The 19,080-nt window shown below is 37.0% G+C and overlaps 1 protein-coding gene and 1 long non-coding RNA gene across 2 annotated transcripts in view; one reads left to right on the forward strand and one right to left on the reverse strand.

The window, feature by feature from the left end:
• The window catches only part of LOC119242655 (uncharacterized), a 191,430-nt gene that overhangs the window by 120,442 nt on the left and 51,908 nt on the right, over positions 1–19,080 (forward strand). The gene's annotated exons all lie outside the window — the stretch shown is intronic.
• The window catches only part of COL28A1 (collagen type XXVIII alpha 1 chain), a 149,917-nt gene that overhangs the window by 74,091 nt on the left and 56,746 nt on the right, over positions 1–19,080 (reverse strand). The window contains exons 16-23 of the mRNA XM_037508168.2: positions 15,026–15,094; positions 11,006–11,074; positions 8,695–8,763; positions 6,517–6,588; positions 5,528–5,596; positions 3,698–3,769; positions 1,363–1,431; positions 677–745 (exon numbers count right to left, since the gene is read on the reverse strand). Of these exons, the coding sequence (XP_037364065.1) occupies positions 677–745; positions 1,363–1,431; positions 3,698–3,769; positions 5,528–5,596; positions 6,517–6,588; positions 8,695–8,763; positions 11,006–11,074; positions 15,026–15,094 (558 nt within the window). The remainder of the gene's footprint in view (positions 1–676; positions 746–1,362; positions 1,432–3,697; positions 3,770–5,527; positions 5,597–6,516; positions 6,589–8,694; positions 8,764–11,005; positions 11,075–15,025; positions 15,095–19,080) is intronic.

A 19,080-nucleotide genomic window follows, 5' to 3' on the forward strand; every position in this document is an offset into this window, starting at 1 on the left:
GAATGACTTTATATAGAAAAGATGTTTTTTATGGGAGAAGTAAAGCCAGTAAGGGCTACATAACAACATGCTACTAATTTAACATGCTGTTGACGGAGCCCGGAAGCCTGTTCTCATAAACAGGGTGGACCTGTTGACAAAGCAAAAGTTGAATATTGCTGTGCTGCTCAGTGTTTTGTATGAGGAAGATAATGGGGCTTTGACACTAAGGAAAAATAGATGCGATTACTTAAAATCCTCTCCTCTCCTATTTGCATTTTCATTTAAAATAATCCTGAAAAATGAACAGCAAAGCAGGAAAAATATTATTCAATAAAGCTTCCCCACATGAAGTTGTTGGACAGTATTTTCCAGAAGAGATACAACAGTCATTAATATGTAAATGAAAGAGACTAAAGGCCATATAATGTCTTTTATCAGAGATATTACAAAAGAGCATTTCCAAACAACTGTTTAGTCAGCAAATATTTGACCATAGGAACTATCACCTCCCACATTTATGAAAAATAAATGATCTGATGGATTGAATGTTTAAAAGGAGAATTATGGAAGCTTACATTTGAGTTTATCAATGTAGAAACTGAGAATAGGCCACTCTCAATCACTAACTTAGTATGCTTTAAACCAACTTACAGTTCTCTCACAATTAGTAGAAAAAAAAATGAATGAAACATACCTTTGGTCCTCGAATAGAAAGTCCAGGTTCTCCCTTAAATCCAGGCATCCCGAGTCCTCCTCTCTCTCCCTATACATTTCAAATAACGTTCATAGTTTCAGACTTTAGCTTGTGTGAGGAACTACAAAGGCATGGGCCAAAAGATTGGCCAGTTGTAAAAAGGCTTAAGCTAATGTCTCAGACTTTGAGACAGTACATTCTCCCCATATATTTGAATTCATATCCTAAGAAAATAAAACCTGCCAGTTAGGGCTACTACAGCTGTTTAGAGACAGTATCCTGAAATAATAGGGGGCTAGCTAAACTCACATATTTCAACTTTAAGAACGTCTGGCATGCTCTTAATTCTGAGTGGATTGCTTTTTCAGTTTGATTTTGAGATTATAAATCCTAGTAGATTCTTCTGAATAAATGCAACAAATTCTTACCTGCTTTAGGGTCTAGGAATTGGGAGGCAGTGAAAGATGAGGTGACAAACTCAATACCAAGAACAAGAAATCTGGTTTCTATTCTTAAATTTGCTGCTGGCCTTTGGTATGCTTATTTGTGAAACATTAGGGTTGAACGAGATCATTTTTTGGGATTATTTCAAAACTAAAATTCTAGTTCATGAGTAATATGAATCTCCCCTCCCAACTGCCAAATATCCACGTAAAGGAAGAAAAGATTCACAAGAATATTCCCACCTTTGGCCCAGGTGGTCCAGGAATTGATGCTCCAGGCAATCCAAAAGGGCCCATAATCCCTGGCTCACCCTATTAAAAAAGAACACAAAATATTTATTACATTTCAAGCAAAGAAACCACATCTTGGAATTATATTGGATAACACAAAGAATTGTATTTCCAGTAGCTTAAAAATTAAGATGTTTCATAGACCAATGTGTAAATACTTGAATATATTGGCTAAACTACCTCTGAGGTTGATGATTAAGATTTCAGTGCTTTCAATGAATGCATTCAATTAGTTCCTGAGTACTAGAACATTTTTATTTCTTGTGCATTCCCTTATTAGTTAATAAAAATTATGTAACTCAGGTGTTTCTCTTTTGTGTTGTATTCCTGGAAGCTCAGAGGGAAATTATTGTTCTATTATTACAATTTATCGTCAGCTTAACTTTTTTGGTACACTTTGTAGATAAATTACGTACCTCTATTTATAACCTTTTCCTTTGTTATTTTATCCTATGGTCCATATCATATCAGTCTTCCATTGTAGATTGTCTCCCTTCTTTTATAGAAGTAGAGAGTTTATGATAAAAAAAAATTGCCGAAATTTCAAGCAGAAAAATTAAACATTTATTAATTTTTTCTCAATATTGAGTCTCAGTAAAGCTCAATATGGAACAATAAGCAATATTTCTGTCCTGGCTGGCTCTAGAACAGTGATTCACAAATTTTAGGAAGTGGAAGGGATTATGCAGAGTAAAGTAAGTCAAAAGGCAAAAGAAAAATATCATATGATTTCACTCAAGTGGAATATAGGGGAAAACTAAACAAAACTAAACCAAACAAATGCTAGAAATATATGATGATGGAATTCAGACTAACAGAGGGGGAGATAGGAGCGAGGGGTGAGGGGGAAGGGAGTCCAATGGTCTATGGTGGAGGATTATGTGTACCTTGGTGGTGGGTGTGGTGACATATATCTGAAGAGGGGAACATTTTGAATCATATGTAGTGTTGTAAACTGCTACTTCAATAAAAAACCTACAATTTAAAAAAATTTTAGGGAGAAGGGAAATTGTCAGAGGAATTTGGTAAAATGGAGTCCAGAGTTTCAGCCCCTGAGATTTTGATCCAGGGTGGGGGATTATAAGTATATAAATTATAGACATAGAGACTATGCAATTCTTTTATAGCCCTCATATTAAGGTGTGATTGTGCTTTGAAATACATTATTCTTTACCTCAAACAAAGCTTTATTTCAAAATGAGAAAAATAGTCACTTTGTGTAAGAGTAATGAAAACAGAGAGAGTAACCATTATTATGTACAACACATTTCATTTATTTCTCATGTGCTCCTGAACTACCTGCAGTAGAGGGTGATTATATAAGAAATGCAGATTCCTGAGGCTCACCTACCTACTAAGTCCAGATCTTTGGCATGACTCCAAGAAATGGATTTGAAACAAGTTCCCCAAGTGATACTGATGGGCACTGAAGTTCAAGAATCACTGGTTTGCAGGGGATTCTTTGTTTTCTACCTACTCTTGTCTCATGGGTCCCCTTCTCAGTTGTTCCTAAATAGTCTTGTGCTTGACTATCCCCCTTGTCTCTTTTTAATAATAAGGTCTGAATTCTCTCAGGTCTGCAGTGTCTGTTTCCTGATACATCCATATGGCGTGAATATTCTCTCCTGCTCAGTCAGGGCACACACCAAATCTTGTGTCTCAAAATTTTCTTTACTTCTTCCTGAGCACCCTGATCCCATCTTGGTGGGTTTTTCAGGGTGTATATATACCACTTTCATTCCACAATATTAATTTTTGTTCTTTCTGAATAATTCCAGGTGTTGAACGCTTACTATGGGCCAGGGACTGTGCTAAGTGCTTTATTGATGTTTAGTCTTGCCTCCTTTCTGTGATTGCAGGTACTGGCCCTGAAAGTTCAGGGTGGAATAGGAAAAGATCTCACTCTCCTGCCCTCGGAAGCATCATACTGTGCTGCCTCTGAGTCTGGCACTTTTGTGGTTTCTCAGCAAAACATAATAGAAAATTGGTATCTCACATAGTCTTGGCTTTATCCCAACTTCTGAATATTTGATTGTTACTAGAAAAGATTGACAGATTCCCTCCTAGAAGCGTATCTACTCCAAAGAAGATTACAAGTTGTAATCTATTCCATTCTATCATGGTCTAGAACAGTATGTTTTCCAAAGGTGCCTTCATTTGGGGGCTTTGTTTTGTATTTATTGAAAAGGAAATAGGGAATCTAATTTGCAGAGGAAATCTAATATTCTATTGAAACCAGGCACAATCACATCTCCCCAAAACATAAGTAAGAATATAAGAAACATACCTTTGGCCCTTCAGGCCCTGGAAATCCCGTCTGTCCTTGATTTCCTTTGCTCCCTTTTTTTCCTTCATCACCCTGACAAAATAATTATAAAAATACACTTGCATTAACAAATCCTCCTCAATGTTACAACCACCATATTGAGGCCATATTCTCAACTATCATCAACTTTAAGTGATATGCCCCTATGCCAGCTCAGCTTATAGGATTTGTCAATTTTTTTTTTTTTTTTTTTTTTTTTTAGAGAAAGAAAAAGTTTATTGAGGAGAAGAGGAACAGAATTAAAGTAGGACTCACAGGCCAGTGGAACCAGGCCAGGGAGGGTCAAGGAAGCCGTGGGTTTGTCAATGTTCCTGAGCAGGTTGAATGACATTGGAATTGTTTACTCTTCACCACTTAATCAAGGTGATTTATTTATTTTTTTTAAATATGAGTTCAGTATCTTTCTTTGGAGACTTTTATTTGAATAACAGTTTTTGTTTTTTGTTGTTTTTTTTTTTTCCACTGTTCGGCTATTGACAGGTGGTTTTGAGACATTCACAGTTCTCTTCCTCAGAAAGACATCCTTTTTTCTCACAACTTAGTTACTAACTCCAAAGGTCTGTTTTCCAAAAGTATATTCTAGAAATCATTATTCCTCCTAATGATATTAGGCAAATATTTCCAAAATTTTTTTCGGTATGATGTTAAATAAGTATTCTCTGTCAACATTTCTCTCCTACCTCCCCCCACCCCCCAAAACAAGGATCTCATAATCTGTTAAGTAAAAAAATTACAATTTTTGAAATTCCAAAAGTATATTTAAATTTCAAATCCTCACATTTAAGGTAATGATTTAATTTTAGTCAGTATTTTCATAACACATAGACTTTTTAAGTTATTGATCAATATTTTAATAGAATTATAAATAGAACATTAAGAAGTATACAGATTTTATGTCTACTTTACTCAGGTAAGTCTTCAAGTTCTTTATATAGGCATTGATTACTATGTAAAAGCTGCAGAAACAACTGTACATTTGCGCCTATAAGACTTATCCTAATGGTCTTATTGATGAATTTGGATATTCTTATCTTGACATATAAAGATGTCATCCTACTAGCATTTTGACAATGTGTAAAATAAATTTAATCCAAGTTGTGAAAGTGAAACTCCATTTAATAAAGTGGTATTTCTTATTACTGTGTGAGAGGCTATAAATATTTGAAGAAAATGTGTGAACTTTAAGTCTCAAGGATGTATCTCATTGCTGCTTTTCTCTTCTAATGTGTTTAAATGTCAGTCAGGATATATATGGAGAAAACATGTGTCGAGCTATTAAGCTGGGCCTTATGACAGATGTTAAGAATATAAAAATGAGTAATATGTACTTGCTCACAAGGTAGTAGTCATAATTTTAAGAAAAAAGTAAACATTTGGCATAACAAGAACAATTAATTTTCTCTTAGATTGATATTTTTAAAGAATTATTTATTTATTGTAAGGGTTTTTTTTTTTTTTTTTTTTTTTTTGCATAGAAGTACAGGGGTGTGGGCCCAGAGGAGTGTGTGTGTATGTGTGTGTGTGTATTCACCAGAGACAGAATGGGTACCAGAACAGGCAGATCTACTGAAATACACTGCTGAGGGGAGCAGCAGGTGAGACAGGAGAGGTCTACTCTGCCATGTGGGTTAGCTCCCTGGCTGGGGATCGAACTCAGTCTTTGCCAGGGAGGGCCCCCGTGGTGGTAGCCCTGAGACGTAACCCCTAGGCCAGCAGGGAGGCCCTAGATTGGCTTCTTAATATCAGGACCTGAAACAGGCCATGCACTTCCCTCCAGGGTCAGTTCCTTACCTTGGAACCTGGGTTTCCCTTCCCAGGTGGTCCTTCTGGGCCTCTTGGTCCCGGAAGCCCTGCTTCTCCCTAGAGGAAAGGACACTGAGGTCAGAGCTGACCCTCCCCAGGCAGAATGTGTCAGTCCACCTCATCTTCTCCTGAGCCTGGTGATTCTTTGTTGAGACCCTCCAAAACAGACCAGACCTTAGCTCAGTCTCAAAATTAATTTGGAAGTTTACCAACCTGAATAAATTCACATCAAACTCCAATTTAGCTCAGAGCAGCTGAAATAGCATGAAAAGGTCTAATTTCTCAGCCAATTTCTAGACCTGTCAGCGTGCTTTCCTTTGGCTCTTCATTCACTTGGTGGTTTGTGGTTTAAAAAAAGAAAAATAAGAAAGACCTTCAGCCTTTCCATCTGCTGTTTTTCACTACCTAGATCAAAAAGTGAATATTTCAAATGTCAATTAAAAATACTTCAGGAAGTCTTTATAATGGTCTTACTTCCCGAATGCATTTACAGATTCTCCTTTTGGAGGAGAATTTTCTCTAATTTTTTAAAATTTATATATATTTTATATCATTGTTCATTTTTCATCATTTTTTTTTTTTACAGTGTTTGCTTTCTTTTCTCAGGTGTAGTCCCCGTAGAATTCCCACCACCAATTCACCGGTGCGCCATCACCGTAGTCCCTTGTGCTCCTCCCGCCCGGTCTCAATCCCTCTGCCTCGTCCTCCCCTGCAGAATGTCAGTGCTTTCTAGGATTCCCAAAGAGATTAGGTTGCTGAAGGATACAAGGGTCAAAATACCAGAGAGAAAGCAGAAGGCAAGAGTCACTACTCAGCTTTTCTATCTGAACTTGAGAAAGGAAAATTTAGAGTTGTGAGACTTCTTTTTCTTATGAAAACTAAATTTATCCAGGGCAGCTTACACTAGGCTCCCCTAAGATCAAGATATCAGTGTGGTGCAATAATTTTTACTACAATCATAAGAAAACCCTTATTACCTTCTTTCCTGGGGCTCCATCTTCCCCTGGTACTCCTGGCTGTCCTGGAAACCCCGTTGAGCCTGGCGCCCCCTAGTGGATGAGCAAAGCTTTATTTCTCAGAAGTTCTCGTGTCACTCACCACAAAGGGGCTGCCTTTGTGGTCCTTATTATTGGATATACATTATTGTCTGAGAAAAGTCTTTGAGGTGAGAAGTCTAAATAGGAATTAATAGCCATTAAATTATTTGACCTTGGCAGGTTATTGTGATCTTCCAATTCTAATTGTAGATACAAGTTGGAGAAACTTGTATTGCGGCTTACATAAAAGGAAACAAGAAGAATGTTTATGGCAATATTTTTGGCAAAAGCAAAAAAAAAAAATGACAAGCAATTTAAGTGCCCATCCACAGGAAAATGGATAGATATAAAATGATATATTTTCATACAATAACGTACCCAGGGCAATTAAAATGAATGAATTAGAGGCATCTAAAATTACAAATCAAACAAATTTGGGTATAAATGTGTTGCAGAATGATACATTATTATGTATCATTTACATAACTTTATTATGCAAAGTTCAGAACACAAAAAGAATACATGGTTTATAGATAAAGTATGGGGGAAAGTATAAAACTTTGAAGTAATGATGAACACCAAATGCATGAGAATGATGTCATCTGAAGGTGATGAGGAATGTGGGGGCTGCAACAGCAGGCAGGTGCCTCCAGCTATCTCTGTAATGCTACTTTTTAAAAAAAAAGTCTAGAATAAATATGCCAAATGTTCATTTTTATAAAGTTGTGTTATGGAACATATGGGTATTCTTTGTGTTATGCTCTGTTCTAGTATTTTTGAAATATATAATTTTTTAAGTGAGAGCTTGAAACTACACATATGATGAAATTAGAACTTGAACAGAGGTAGTCTTATGAGTGAGCCTTAATGCTCTATATTTCCTCTCTGAAATTAACATATGCATGACAAATGTGTAGACATGTAGATATATATACTACATACATGTATAGACATATGTCATACTTAGCACATTTTATGGCATGTCAAGCCCATTCAACAAGTGGCAGCAATTATTACTATATTACTACATTTTTATTCCTTGTAATTATATGTTTTTAAATACGTAACAGGCATAACCTTCTCAGATCCCAATCTTACAATTTCTTTTAATACAAAATTATTTGTAAGTATGATGACAATGACAGCAGTGAAATTTAATTCTCAGCATGGTTCATCGGACCATAGACCTTCAAGATAGTATAGAAACTGAAGGGTTAAGTAAGGACTCATTCATTTATTCAGCAGTATTTATCAAATACCTATTATGTCCCCAAACTGAGGATTCAATAATTAACAAGGAAGCAACATCCCTGCCCCACGGGAGCAGCACTGTCCAATGGAAATACAAAACAAGTCACATGTATAATTCAAAATTTTCTGGTAGTCCCATTTACAAAGTTAAGAGAAACAGATGAAAATAATTCAAATAAGTATTTTTTTACTTACTCTAAAGTATTAGAAATACATTTTTTCAATATGCAAATAATATACAAATGTATTCATGATATAGTTTTTTATTTTTGGTAATAAACTTTGTAATGCAGTTTATATACCAGCACATTTCAGTTAATATCTGCCACATTTCAAGTATTTATTAACCACTTGTGGCTAGGGGCTGCAGTTTTGGACAGTACATTTCTAGAGGTTATAGTAAGATGAAAAGTAGTTCAAAAACATGCTAGTTGAGATAAATGGGAAAAGTGAGAGAAACACACAGCATGCCAAGGTATAAACTAACTGGGTAACCAGAGTGAGGGGGACATACTTTAGATTTAGGGAATGAATTTCTGAGGATGACAAGGAGTCAGTTGCAAAACAAAAGAAGGGAAGTAAACTTACTGAAACACTACTATGCTAGGTACTTATGTTTTATAATATGACAGCTAATAATGTACCTAAGGTATCCCTCTATGCCAAGAGATGCTAATAAATAAATGAATAAAAACAAATAGCAGTCATTAAAATAAGTTAACATTTTGGTTTTTCTAACTATGGAGTTATACTGAGCATAAATTCCTTTTCTGAATAATTTGATGAAATAATCTGGTGTATTGCATTTGGATAAATAAGACTTTACCTAAATTATCTAGAAGCTTCTTAACAGCACAGTTAACTCACCTTTGGACCTTGTACTCCAACTCCCACTGGTCCCCTCGGACCTGTAGGTCCTGTCTGGCCTACTTCTCCCTAGTGAGGAAAGAGTACTTGAAGAGTAATTGATTGTAGCTGTGAAATAAAAATAATATATTTTTACCTTTGATCTTCTAAAGTGCTGTCTTATATCAACAAACTAAAGATAAAACTATTTCATCAATTTACTCACTTTACATATGTGTATATATGTATATTCAAGTATAAATATACACTTTTAAGGAAAAATATATTTGTCTGAAGCTCCTTCAGACATATAGGCTATAGGATAGGCTATAGGATAGGTATCATAAAATATAGGCTTAAAATATAGGCTCTAGAATAGGTAGCATACTCAAATTTGATTTTAAGGAGCTCCCATGTGGAGGACGGTTATATTCCAGAACAACTAAAATTGACATATGAGAAGCCAAAGTGACTGCTGTGCAGTATCACAATCAGAGAGAGTAATTGAGCCTTCTGTGATGAACTTCAAATAAAAAATCTCAAGGAGTGTTAATGGCATTCTATTGAGCTAATTTTTACAGAGACACTAAGGAATTTTCCAAGGGTGGGGACTATGAGAAAAGTATTATAGTTATCCAATAAAGATTAGTGAATCTTTGAAGCAACATTAAGGTCAACTAGTTAAATAAGTGTTGTACCTTTCTTCAAGGGATAAATAATACTTCTAATTTAAGTGATATTCAATTCCCATTTAATAGAGAGTCTTTATTTGTTAGGTTACTTACGACTCCATATCTTTAGTATTTGGACCTACTGTGAGAGTACTGGTGAGAATGAAGATTAGCCAATTCAGAGAGGCATGTAACCACTGGTAGTCTCTACTGATGTTGCTGCTTGAGTTGCAAGAATAGAATTTTGTAAGTAAAAGTAACCAAAAATTTTTTAATTGGATAAATAAAAGCTCCTAAGAACACAAAGAGTGCATATTACAGTAGCTAACCTATTGAGAATACCAGCACCAGCTATATTAAGTAAATTTTTCTGATTTTTTTTTTTTTTTACTTTCCAACTATGATTTTATTTTTTATTGAGGTAACATTGGTGTACAGCACTATATATGACTTAGAGATACAGAATCACACCTTTTCAGATGTATGTTATCACACAACACCCACCACCGCAGCACCCATAGTCTTCCACCCTAGCCCACTGAGACCCTCCATATCCTACTGTTTACCCTTCTCTTCCGCTCCGGTAGCCTCAATTCTCGAGTCAGAATTTGACTTTGTTTGACCCTTTGTTTTGTTTCTCTATATTCTACATGTAAGTGAAACCAACTGGCATTTGTCTTTCTCCTTCTGACTTATCTTAGCATTATTCACTCCAGTTCTGTCCACATTGTCACAAATGGCAAAAGTTATTATTTTTTTTTTGGTAGCTGAATATATCACATCTTTCTAATCCACTCATCTGTCATTGGACACTTAGGTTGTTTCCATACTTGGCTATTATAAATAATGCTGCGATGAACATAGGCTGCATATATCCCTTCATAATAGTGTTCTGTATTTTCTGGGTAGATATCTGGGAGTGGAATTGCTGGATCATATGGTAGATGTATTTTTAATATAGTAAGTAACCATAAACTGTTTTCCATAAGGGCTGGACTAATCTACCTTCCCACCAACAACATACAAGGGTTCCCTTTTCTCTACATTCTCATTAACATTTGTTTCTAGTCTTTTTGACATGGGTCATTCTCATAGGCATGTGATGGCCTCTCATTGTGGTTTTGATTTGCATTTCCCCGAGGATAAGTGACGATGAGCATTTTTTTCATGTGCCTGGTGGCCATCTGTATGTCTTCTTTGGAGAAGTGTTTATTTAGCTTTTCTGCCCTTTTTTGAATGGGTTATTTGTTTCCTTTTTGTGATGTTGTATGAAATTTTTATAGATCCGGACATCAGATCCTTGTCAGATGTATCATAAGTAAATATTTTCTCCCATTCAGTAGTGTGTCTTTTTATTTTAATGATAGTTTCCTTCACTGTGAAAACTTATCAGTTTGATGGAGTCCTATTTGTTCATATTTGCTTTTGTTTCTCTCCCGTTGGAGACAAATCCACAAAGACATCAGTGAAGCCAATATCATGGAGTGCTTTGCCTATGTTTTCTTCATATTCTGTGGTTTCAGGTCTTATTTTTAAGTGTTTGGTGTAGGATTTTTAAGTTCATTTCATCTGTTGCCTTCTAAACGCACTGACTGCCATCCAAAACCCCCCCAGCAATTAGACTGTAATATGTTACATTCTGCTGTCATTTAAAAAGTTACCTTGGGACCAGGTGAGCCTTGTCCTGGGGGTCCTTGAGGACCAGGTGGACCAACAGGTCCTTGGATTCCCTTTAAAATAAGAATTTTTAAATAGTATTAATGAAATTAATAATGGGTAAGCATAGTTTCAAATCCTCTAGAGTGAAATTTAGTTCATATCCTATTATAGATTACACATAGTTGTTGAAATGGGGGTGACTAAAGCTGCTAGTTGAACCATAATAGGCATTCTCCCCTTTATCCATAGTAAGGGAAATTTAATCTGGCCCACATAGCTACCTAGACCGGATTTCTCAGTCCCTACTACAGCTAGGTATTGCCATGTGGACTGGAATTTGGCTAGTGGAATATGAATGGAAATTATGTTTGCAATTTCCATCTCATGCTAAAGAAAGAGATCATCTTCCTCCCTCCCTACCCCCCTTCCTCAGGAACTGAAGTTCAGACATGGTGGCTATGATGGAGCATGTGGGCACACATTAGACTAACAGGAATGAAGAAAGAATAAAAAGTCCCTGGGGCCTCTCTGGTGGCGCGAGGAGTTAAGACGCAGCACTATGAAGCTATCTGCAGCCACTGCAGCACCAGTTTGATCCCTGGCCAGGGAGGTGACCTACATGGCACCGCAGACCTCCGCTGACTTGTCCGCTGCTCCCTTCAGCAATGTATTTTGGTCAATTTGCCTGTTCTGTTCCCCACTCTGTCTCTGGTGAATACTCTGATGAATGGAGCTACCACATCATCTTGGTGGTTTCAATAAGAAAAATAAAATTTTATCTTCTTAACCTATTTCACATCTCGGTCTCATGCAAGCAAGCCTATGCTTCACTGTACAACACAATATAAATTAAGATGTCATAATGAAGATTGGATCTGTGCATAAGAAGTAATACTCAGCAGTCACCAAACTGACAAATGCTCAAAACACTGATCCTCACTCATATTGTGGATATAGTAAAAGAAACAACACAGGACTTTAGAAGTTCTTCTTTGAAGAAAGTAATCTTATAAATAGTTTTCCTTTGAAAAAAATGGAGGGGGCTGAGTTGCTTTTTACCCCATTCTAGAAAGGGAACATCAGTGAGACCATTGGCGACCTTGATCTTTGCCTTGGAGTCACCAGGGATTACTGGCTGACTCATGCATGGAAAACAAAAAAGGACTGTGAGAGCTGAGACAGAAATGGGTGAGATCAGCCTGTACAACCAGGTCAGATAAGGTTTTTTCCTGTGAACCAGATATATGTGAGGTATGAAGCAGAGTAAACCTGGAACGGTCTTGAATCCTTTCCAAGAGGACCTGGAGGAGCAATGCCACTCCAACAGAGAGTCAGGATAGAGTAAATCCCCAGAAAAGCAGAGGGCGACAGGGAGAAACAACTATAGGACGAGAGTCCTTCATCATGTGCTAGGCTCGGCAGTCCCAGAGCCAGTGCAAGAGCCCTGGAGGAAGTGTCAGCATCAAACTTCTCCTAAGACCAGAGATCCCAAAGCCATTTGACAGTAGACCAACCAAGAAAGAATCTCCTTCTCCTCTCTCTCCTCCCATACTGGATTCACCCTGGGAGGGATGAGAAATATATTCCTTCCCAAGGACCACACTTCTGCCTGCAGGGCCTTCTGCAGATAAGTAAAGATTAAAAGAAAGATTGAAATACTGACTATATCATTTTTATTACACAATTATAATATAATTTGCAACTTAGAGTGACCCTATCACTTACTATGACCTTAAAGAGATAAGAAAATTCTATAACCTGTTAATAACTTCTTTCTGTTGTAGGAAAAAGAAAAGCCTTCTCCCAATGGAAAAAAAAAAAATTAAGGGATGATGAGAGCAAAAACTTAGATTTTCCATTGCTTATATCCAAGTCATGACTGTACAAATAATGGCTACAGATGCATGATTATTTTACTATAAACGCCATGACTTTTCCCCTCGATAGGTGGTACAGCTGTTTGTTCATTTTTCAATTACAAATATTCCCATTTTCTCTGGTTGATGAAGATGAAGCAATCTAACCAATTAAGGAAGCTAATTTCAATATAATTATTGAACTGTTATAAGATGGAATCCTTCCTGATCTTCATTGTAGACCACAGTAGCATACAGAGGGACAGGAAACTCAAAGGGATATGTGTTTGTGTGTGTGTTTGTGTCTGTGTTTATACACTTGTGTGTGGTTATATATGTTGCACTTTAGTTCATTAAAAACTTAAAGTTGACAGGTCCCCAAATATTTAGTGGAAATCTGCAGGCCACTTGGGGGATATTATAAACATGTTGCTGGACACAGACGATCCCTCACAAACAAATGATAGGGAAATTAATTTCTGTAAGAAAAATAGGAAGATCTAACAATAACAGGATAATAAGGAATTCAGTTGATAAACATTAACTTAAGGATAAGAAGAAAGGTGAATAACGAATAAATGGAGGTTAGACTTCAGTAGAATTTAAATCATTTGTCTTAAAAGGGCAAACAAATTCTTTTCTAGGTCAAAGCAGCTTACAAACAGTACATGCCATTCACTCTCCTCAACAGGAGCCAGATCGATATGGATAAGTTCCCCTAAAAAGTTTTATTCTCTTGGGAAAGACAAGAAGGAGGTGAGAAAATGAAATGTCAGAAGTTTTTTGTTTTTTGGGTTTTTTTTTCAAGCTGAAGAACAGCAACCTCCATGGAGAACCAGCATTAAAGGCAACAGGAAGCTGAAGGTGGGAGGTTGAGAATCACAGGCCATCTGGAAAGACTTGGCTTTCTTTGAACGTTGTTTTCAGCCTCATAATGGTGACTCAGCGCCAGGACCACCACAAGGCCCAGGATGTGACAGCGCTGTCCAGTTGCTTCAGGGATCAGATCAGCAAATAAACCACAAAGCTTGAAAATGCTTGGTGGCACTGACAAAATGTGAGCTTGTAGAGTGGAAATATCCAGCACTTAATATTTACAGATTTATCTTGACTTCTGCACCTTAATCTTCCTAATGTATTACACTAGAACCTCTGCCAAGAGGAAGGAAATGGGAAAAGGAGAAATAATCATCTTCGCTGTTGCTTGGGTTAACAACAACAAAAATACTAATTAATTAGACAGAAAAAACTCAGAGTTAATGTCAACAGTGGGATTTGGAATTATCTTAATTTTTATCCTTCTCTTCTCCCACTATCCTAGATGAAGGAAGTAGTAGTCATTCTCTAGGCAACAGAATAATACATATATTATGAATTATTTTAATCATAAAATTTTAATCAAACTTATTTGCCACTTCCTATGAGAAGGATATTCAGCATATATTTGGATATGTTGGTCACATGATTAAGTGGGGTTATGTAGCTAAAAGCCTATGATCAACAATGAAGGTAAATAGCACTGTTAAATTTTTCTCATATTTAGATCTAACAAAATTACCCAGCTTTTCCAAAAGTTATGATCAAAAGATTCTTGGAAGTAACCCTAGCTATGAATGTAGAGACCTCCTCAAAGATCTCTCCTTTCTTCTCACCAAGAGGAGCCAAGTGTCATTTATAAATGCCAGGTATTTGTGGAGTGGTGCCCCATAAACTAAGTGGTTACCTCTGTTTTAAGTGTGATACATTTTAGATTGTTGCATGGCTAGCAAGTGGAAAATACCACTCAGCTGATATTGTGAGGCAGGGGAATTTAATCATTCACAAAGCTTCAAAGGGAAAAAAAAAAATACAAACCAACAGGTCAATAAACTATTAATCCCAAGAGAAACTAGAACTATTACCCCCAAACTCTTACTCTGTTAATTAAGCTTTACTGTTAAAAATTACATCAACCAGCATACAGTTTATTTTTTCATCTTTGAAAGTTCTAAAACATAAATTTTAATAAAACCATCTTATTCCTCCTTATATTCACTATATGATGTCATTTCTATTGTAATTTGACTATTAAATGTATTCATAGGTGTGAGCAGTCCTGGCCTTCAGTGAGCACCAAGATTGGTCCAGAATGTTCTGTACTGAGGGGACGGGATAAGCATTGATTACCTGTTCCCCTTGACTCCCAATTCCAGGGGTTCCCATTGGTCCTTGAGGCCCCACAGGTCCCAAATCCCCCTGTATGGTAAATAAGACAGAAAAGTTAGAAAGCTAGAAAACCAGAAAGTTAGAAAACCACATTCTTTTTTAAATATAGTTCACATTTGCTGGAATAGTGAATAATGTTTGTGATACTTAATTTAAATTGATGAGAATTTGCTTTTATTTATATTGATCAATCTTTTTTCTCAGAAGAGCAAAAATATTCCGGAGTAGTTCTTAAAATGACAAAAATAATTCCTCTTAGGATGGCAACATAAATATTAAAAACTATAAATTTCAGAGGGTATGAGAAAAATAGAATTTGAGAATTGAATTAAAATGTTATAAAATTTTCTATCTACCTTTTTCACCTTCAAATCTTTTTCAAAATATATTTTAAAAATTAAGAAATTTTCTAAGGTAAATGCAGTAAAATGAAAGACCTCATAGAGCTAACATTTTACTAGGGAAACCAGAAGATAATAAACAAGATGAATAGATAAAGCAAATAGTATATTGAATAATGATTAGTGCTAAACAGAAAAATAAGTTAAGAAATGGGAGACAGCTGCAGTTTTGGATAAGGCGAATAGGGAGGATCTCACTGATGAGAGGGAATGAACCAGGTGAAAACGTGGAGGGAATGCATTTCAGGCAGAGCAAATAGTGCAAGGACAGTGCCTAGCATGTTCCAGAAATAGCAAGGACAAAATGTGGCTAGAGTTCATGAGCGGGAGGGAGCGTGTTAGAAGATGTAGTCAGAGTGGTATGGCAGTGGGGTCAGGCAGAAGGGTCAACAAGGCCTTTTAGACCATAGTAAGAATTTTGATTTTTCTTTTCATGAGCTAAGAAGCCGCTAGTAAGTTTTGAGCAAGGAGTGAAAGAGCTGACAGTTTTGAAAAGCTCAATCGGGAAGGTGTATTGAACAGTGACTGAAAGAGGTGGGATGAATGCACGGACCAGTATACTGGTGTGAAGATGGTGGGGAGTGCTCAAATTCTGGATATATTCTGAAAGGAACATCAACGGGATTTGCTCATGACTGAAACAACCCTAAGATGTCTTAGAGATCTTTAGAAGAATAAACTTGTCATTTACTGAGGAGAAATCTGAGAGAAAAGTGAGGTGGGAGGGGGATGGTGTCTTAAAATCAGGAGCCCCATTTTGGACATGTTAAGTCTAAGATGCCCAGAGTAGACATCCAATGGAGATAATGGGAGAGGTCTGGCCTGGAAACAATATGGGAGCCTCCAGCATATAGATGGTATTGAAAGCCATGACTGGGTGAGTTTACCAAGTAGAATGAGAAGAGAGAAGGGTCAAGGACTGAGCACTCTGGGCACTATAAGTATGAGAGATTAGAGAGATGAAGAACCAGCAGTGGGGATTGAGAAGGTGCAGTCAGAGAGAGCCAGTGAAGAGCTTGTTTCAAAAAGATGAGGACCAGAGGCTACCAATAAGTCAAGTAGTTAACCATTGAGAATTGTCCACTGGATTGAGCACCATAAGAAGTTCATTTTATTTGTTTCTTTAAATTTTCATTGTTCATTTTTGTACAGTGGTTTCTCCCCTCAGGTGTAGACCCCATAGTCCTCCCACCACCACATCACCCATGAACTGTCACCATATTTCCTTGTGCTCTTCCCTCCCCTGTTTTGAATCCTTCTCTCCCCCTCCCCAGCTATATGCCTCAGATATATGGTCAGCTTGCTAGTTTTGTCTTTCTTTTGACCTTTTGTTCAGTTTCTTTATATTCCACATAGAAGTGAAACCTCCGATACTCATCTTTTTCCTTATGACTTATTTCGGCTAGCATAATCCTTTCCAGTTCCATCCATGTTGCCATAAATGGCATGAGTTTGTCTTTTATTTTAATGTCACTTGTATTTGGATTACTTTAGGGTCAGCAAACTTTTTCTAAAACAGCTGAATTTGCTTGAGGGTCGTTCATAACTAATGACTGCTGCTTTGGTCATGAAAAAACAGCCATAGACAACATAAATGAACAGGTGTGCCTGTATTCTAGTAATATTTTATTTTCAAAAATAGGCAGCCAACCCTATAGTTTGTCAGTGCCTGGGCTAAATAAATATGTTTTTATGAACAAAAATATATGATTAGAACATACTTCATGGATTAAAATGTATGTTGAACATGTCCCTAACACATGCACTGGAATGTGCTTCTTCTTAGTGTTTCATTTTGTATCAATGCCCAGTCTAAATAATACCATGGAAGGAAATGTACTGGACTCTAGTTCTAATTCAGAGCTAAATTATTCTGAGTCAGAATGTGATTGCTTGTCATGTACTTGACACTGAGCTGAATGCATTTCATGCTTTGTGTCATTTAACTCTAACAAAAACCCTTTCATGGGCATCCCTAATTCTCCAAGTGAAGTTAAGCAACTTGCCCCACATCACACAATTGTTGGACGGCAGAGGCAAGATTCAAGTACTGTCTCTCACTCCAAAATCCAACTCATAACCGCTATTGTACAAATACACAGTAAACACTAAACAGAGATCCACTTTTGTGTGCACTATGGTTTACACTTAAATATATGCATCAAAACTACTTCTTTGTTTTGTACCTATTATATGTACTTGAAAGCCCTTATCGGGCCTCCCCGGTGGCACAGTGGTTGAGCGCTGGGTTGCGAAGCTGCCTGCAGCCTCTGCAGCACCGGTTCGATTCCCAGCTGCTCCCTGGCCATGGGAGGAGGGTCCCCCCCACCCGCGGCCACCGGAGGAGGGTCCCATATGGCGCGCAGACCTCTCCTGCCGCCCGCTGCTCCCCTCAGCAGTGTACTTCGGTCCTTCTGCCTGCTCTGCTCCCCGCTCTGGCTCTGGTGAATTCTCTCACCCTCCCGCCCTTCTGACTGTACCCAGTGCTTGTATAAATAAATAAATAAAATAAATCTTTAAAAAAAAAAAAAGAAAGCCCTTATCATGTGGGTGTTTATATTATTACTTGAAAGAGGGACACCAAAGTCTTTGTACCAAGATACATATAAAAGAATTTCATTATAAATGTGAAATTCTGACTCTAAGGTTAGTAACTTGTCCAAGAAGGACAAATATGCAAAAAGGTAAAAATAATATTGATTTGGTAAAAGCATAGCAGATGAAAGCTTTGCAATCACTACGTGATAATGTCCTGATAACTCATTGTATTTTTGTTGCATGCACCCCAGATGTGAAGACACAGAAACCCTGTCAACAATGTATGAAAAAGTTAATTTTCTAAAATCATAAAACAACCACTCAGTCATACACAGTTCTGACTGTTCCAAAGGACAAAAGAGCATCTTAACATATTTTTAGAGTATTTTGGAAGGGAAATAGCAACCAGAGCTGAGCTATTTGAACAAAGAATCGTACTACATCTAAAATTTGAATAAGTCATTGTTTAAGTGTCTGCCATTTAAATACAGATGTCCAAAAGAGAAGGCTACTAGTAAATAAAAGAAACTAGTAATTCAAGCCTGAAACACAGCATGTAAGAAAATCATGAATATCATATTCTTCTAATTCACTCTAAACTGATAGGAGTTCTCTGTTTATTGCATGTTACTTATATCCCCCTCTTCTCTGGCAGCTTTCCTTTCCCACTGGCCTTTAGGGGCTTATTAGGACCTACAGTACCTTCTGTCCCCAGCCCAATCTGGGTACAATGTGCAGCTATTTAAAAGAAAATAAGTAACTAGTGAGAAAGAGAAAAATATTACAGGTAGGCATGGTGTGACCATAAAGAGTGTCACAGAGCATCATCTCAAACATGGTCAACTGTATGATGATCAAAACAAGAGCAAGACCACTCTGCAGTAATGCCTGAGCACAGACAGACACAAGCACTGTACACACACACCCTAAAAAATTATCAAACATCCCCTTATACTGGATGAAATGTGTGGCTGCTATTTCTGCACTAATTACAATTAATCCTGGCTCCATTTTCCCATATCTTGGGTAATAGTCATTTAAATGTTTGATCTTAAAAAATTGTCCCCACTTCCGGTT

Source organism: Talpa occidentalis, unplaced genomic scaffold (genome assembly GCF_014898055.3).
Source record: "Talpa occidentalis isolate TD23 unplaced genomic scaffold, MPIMG_talOcc4v2.1, whole genome shotgun sequence".
NCBI classification, from domain to species: domain Eukaryota; kingdom Metazoa; phylum Chordata; class Mammalia; order Eulipotyphla; family Talpidae; genus Talpa; species Talpa occidentalis.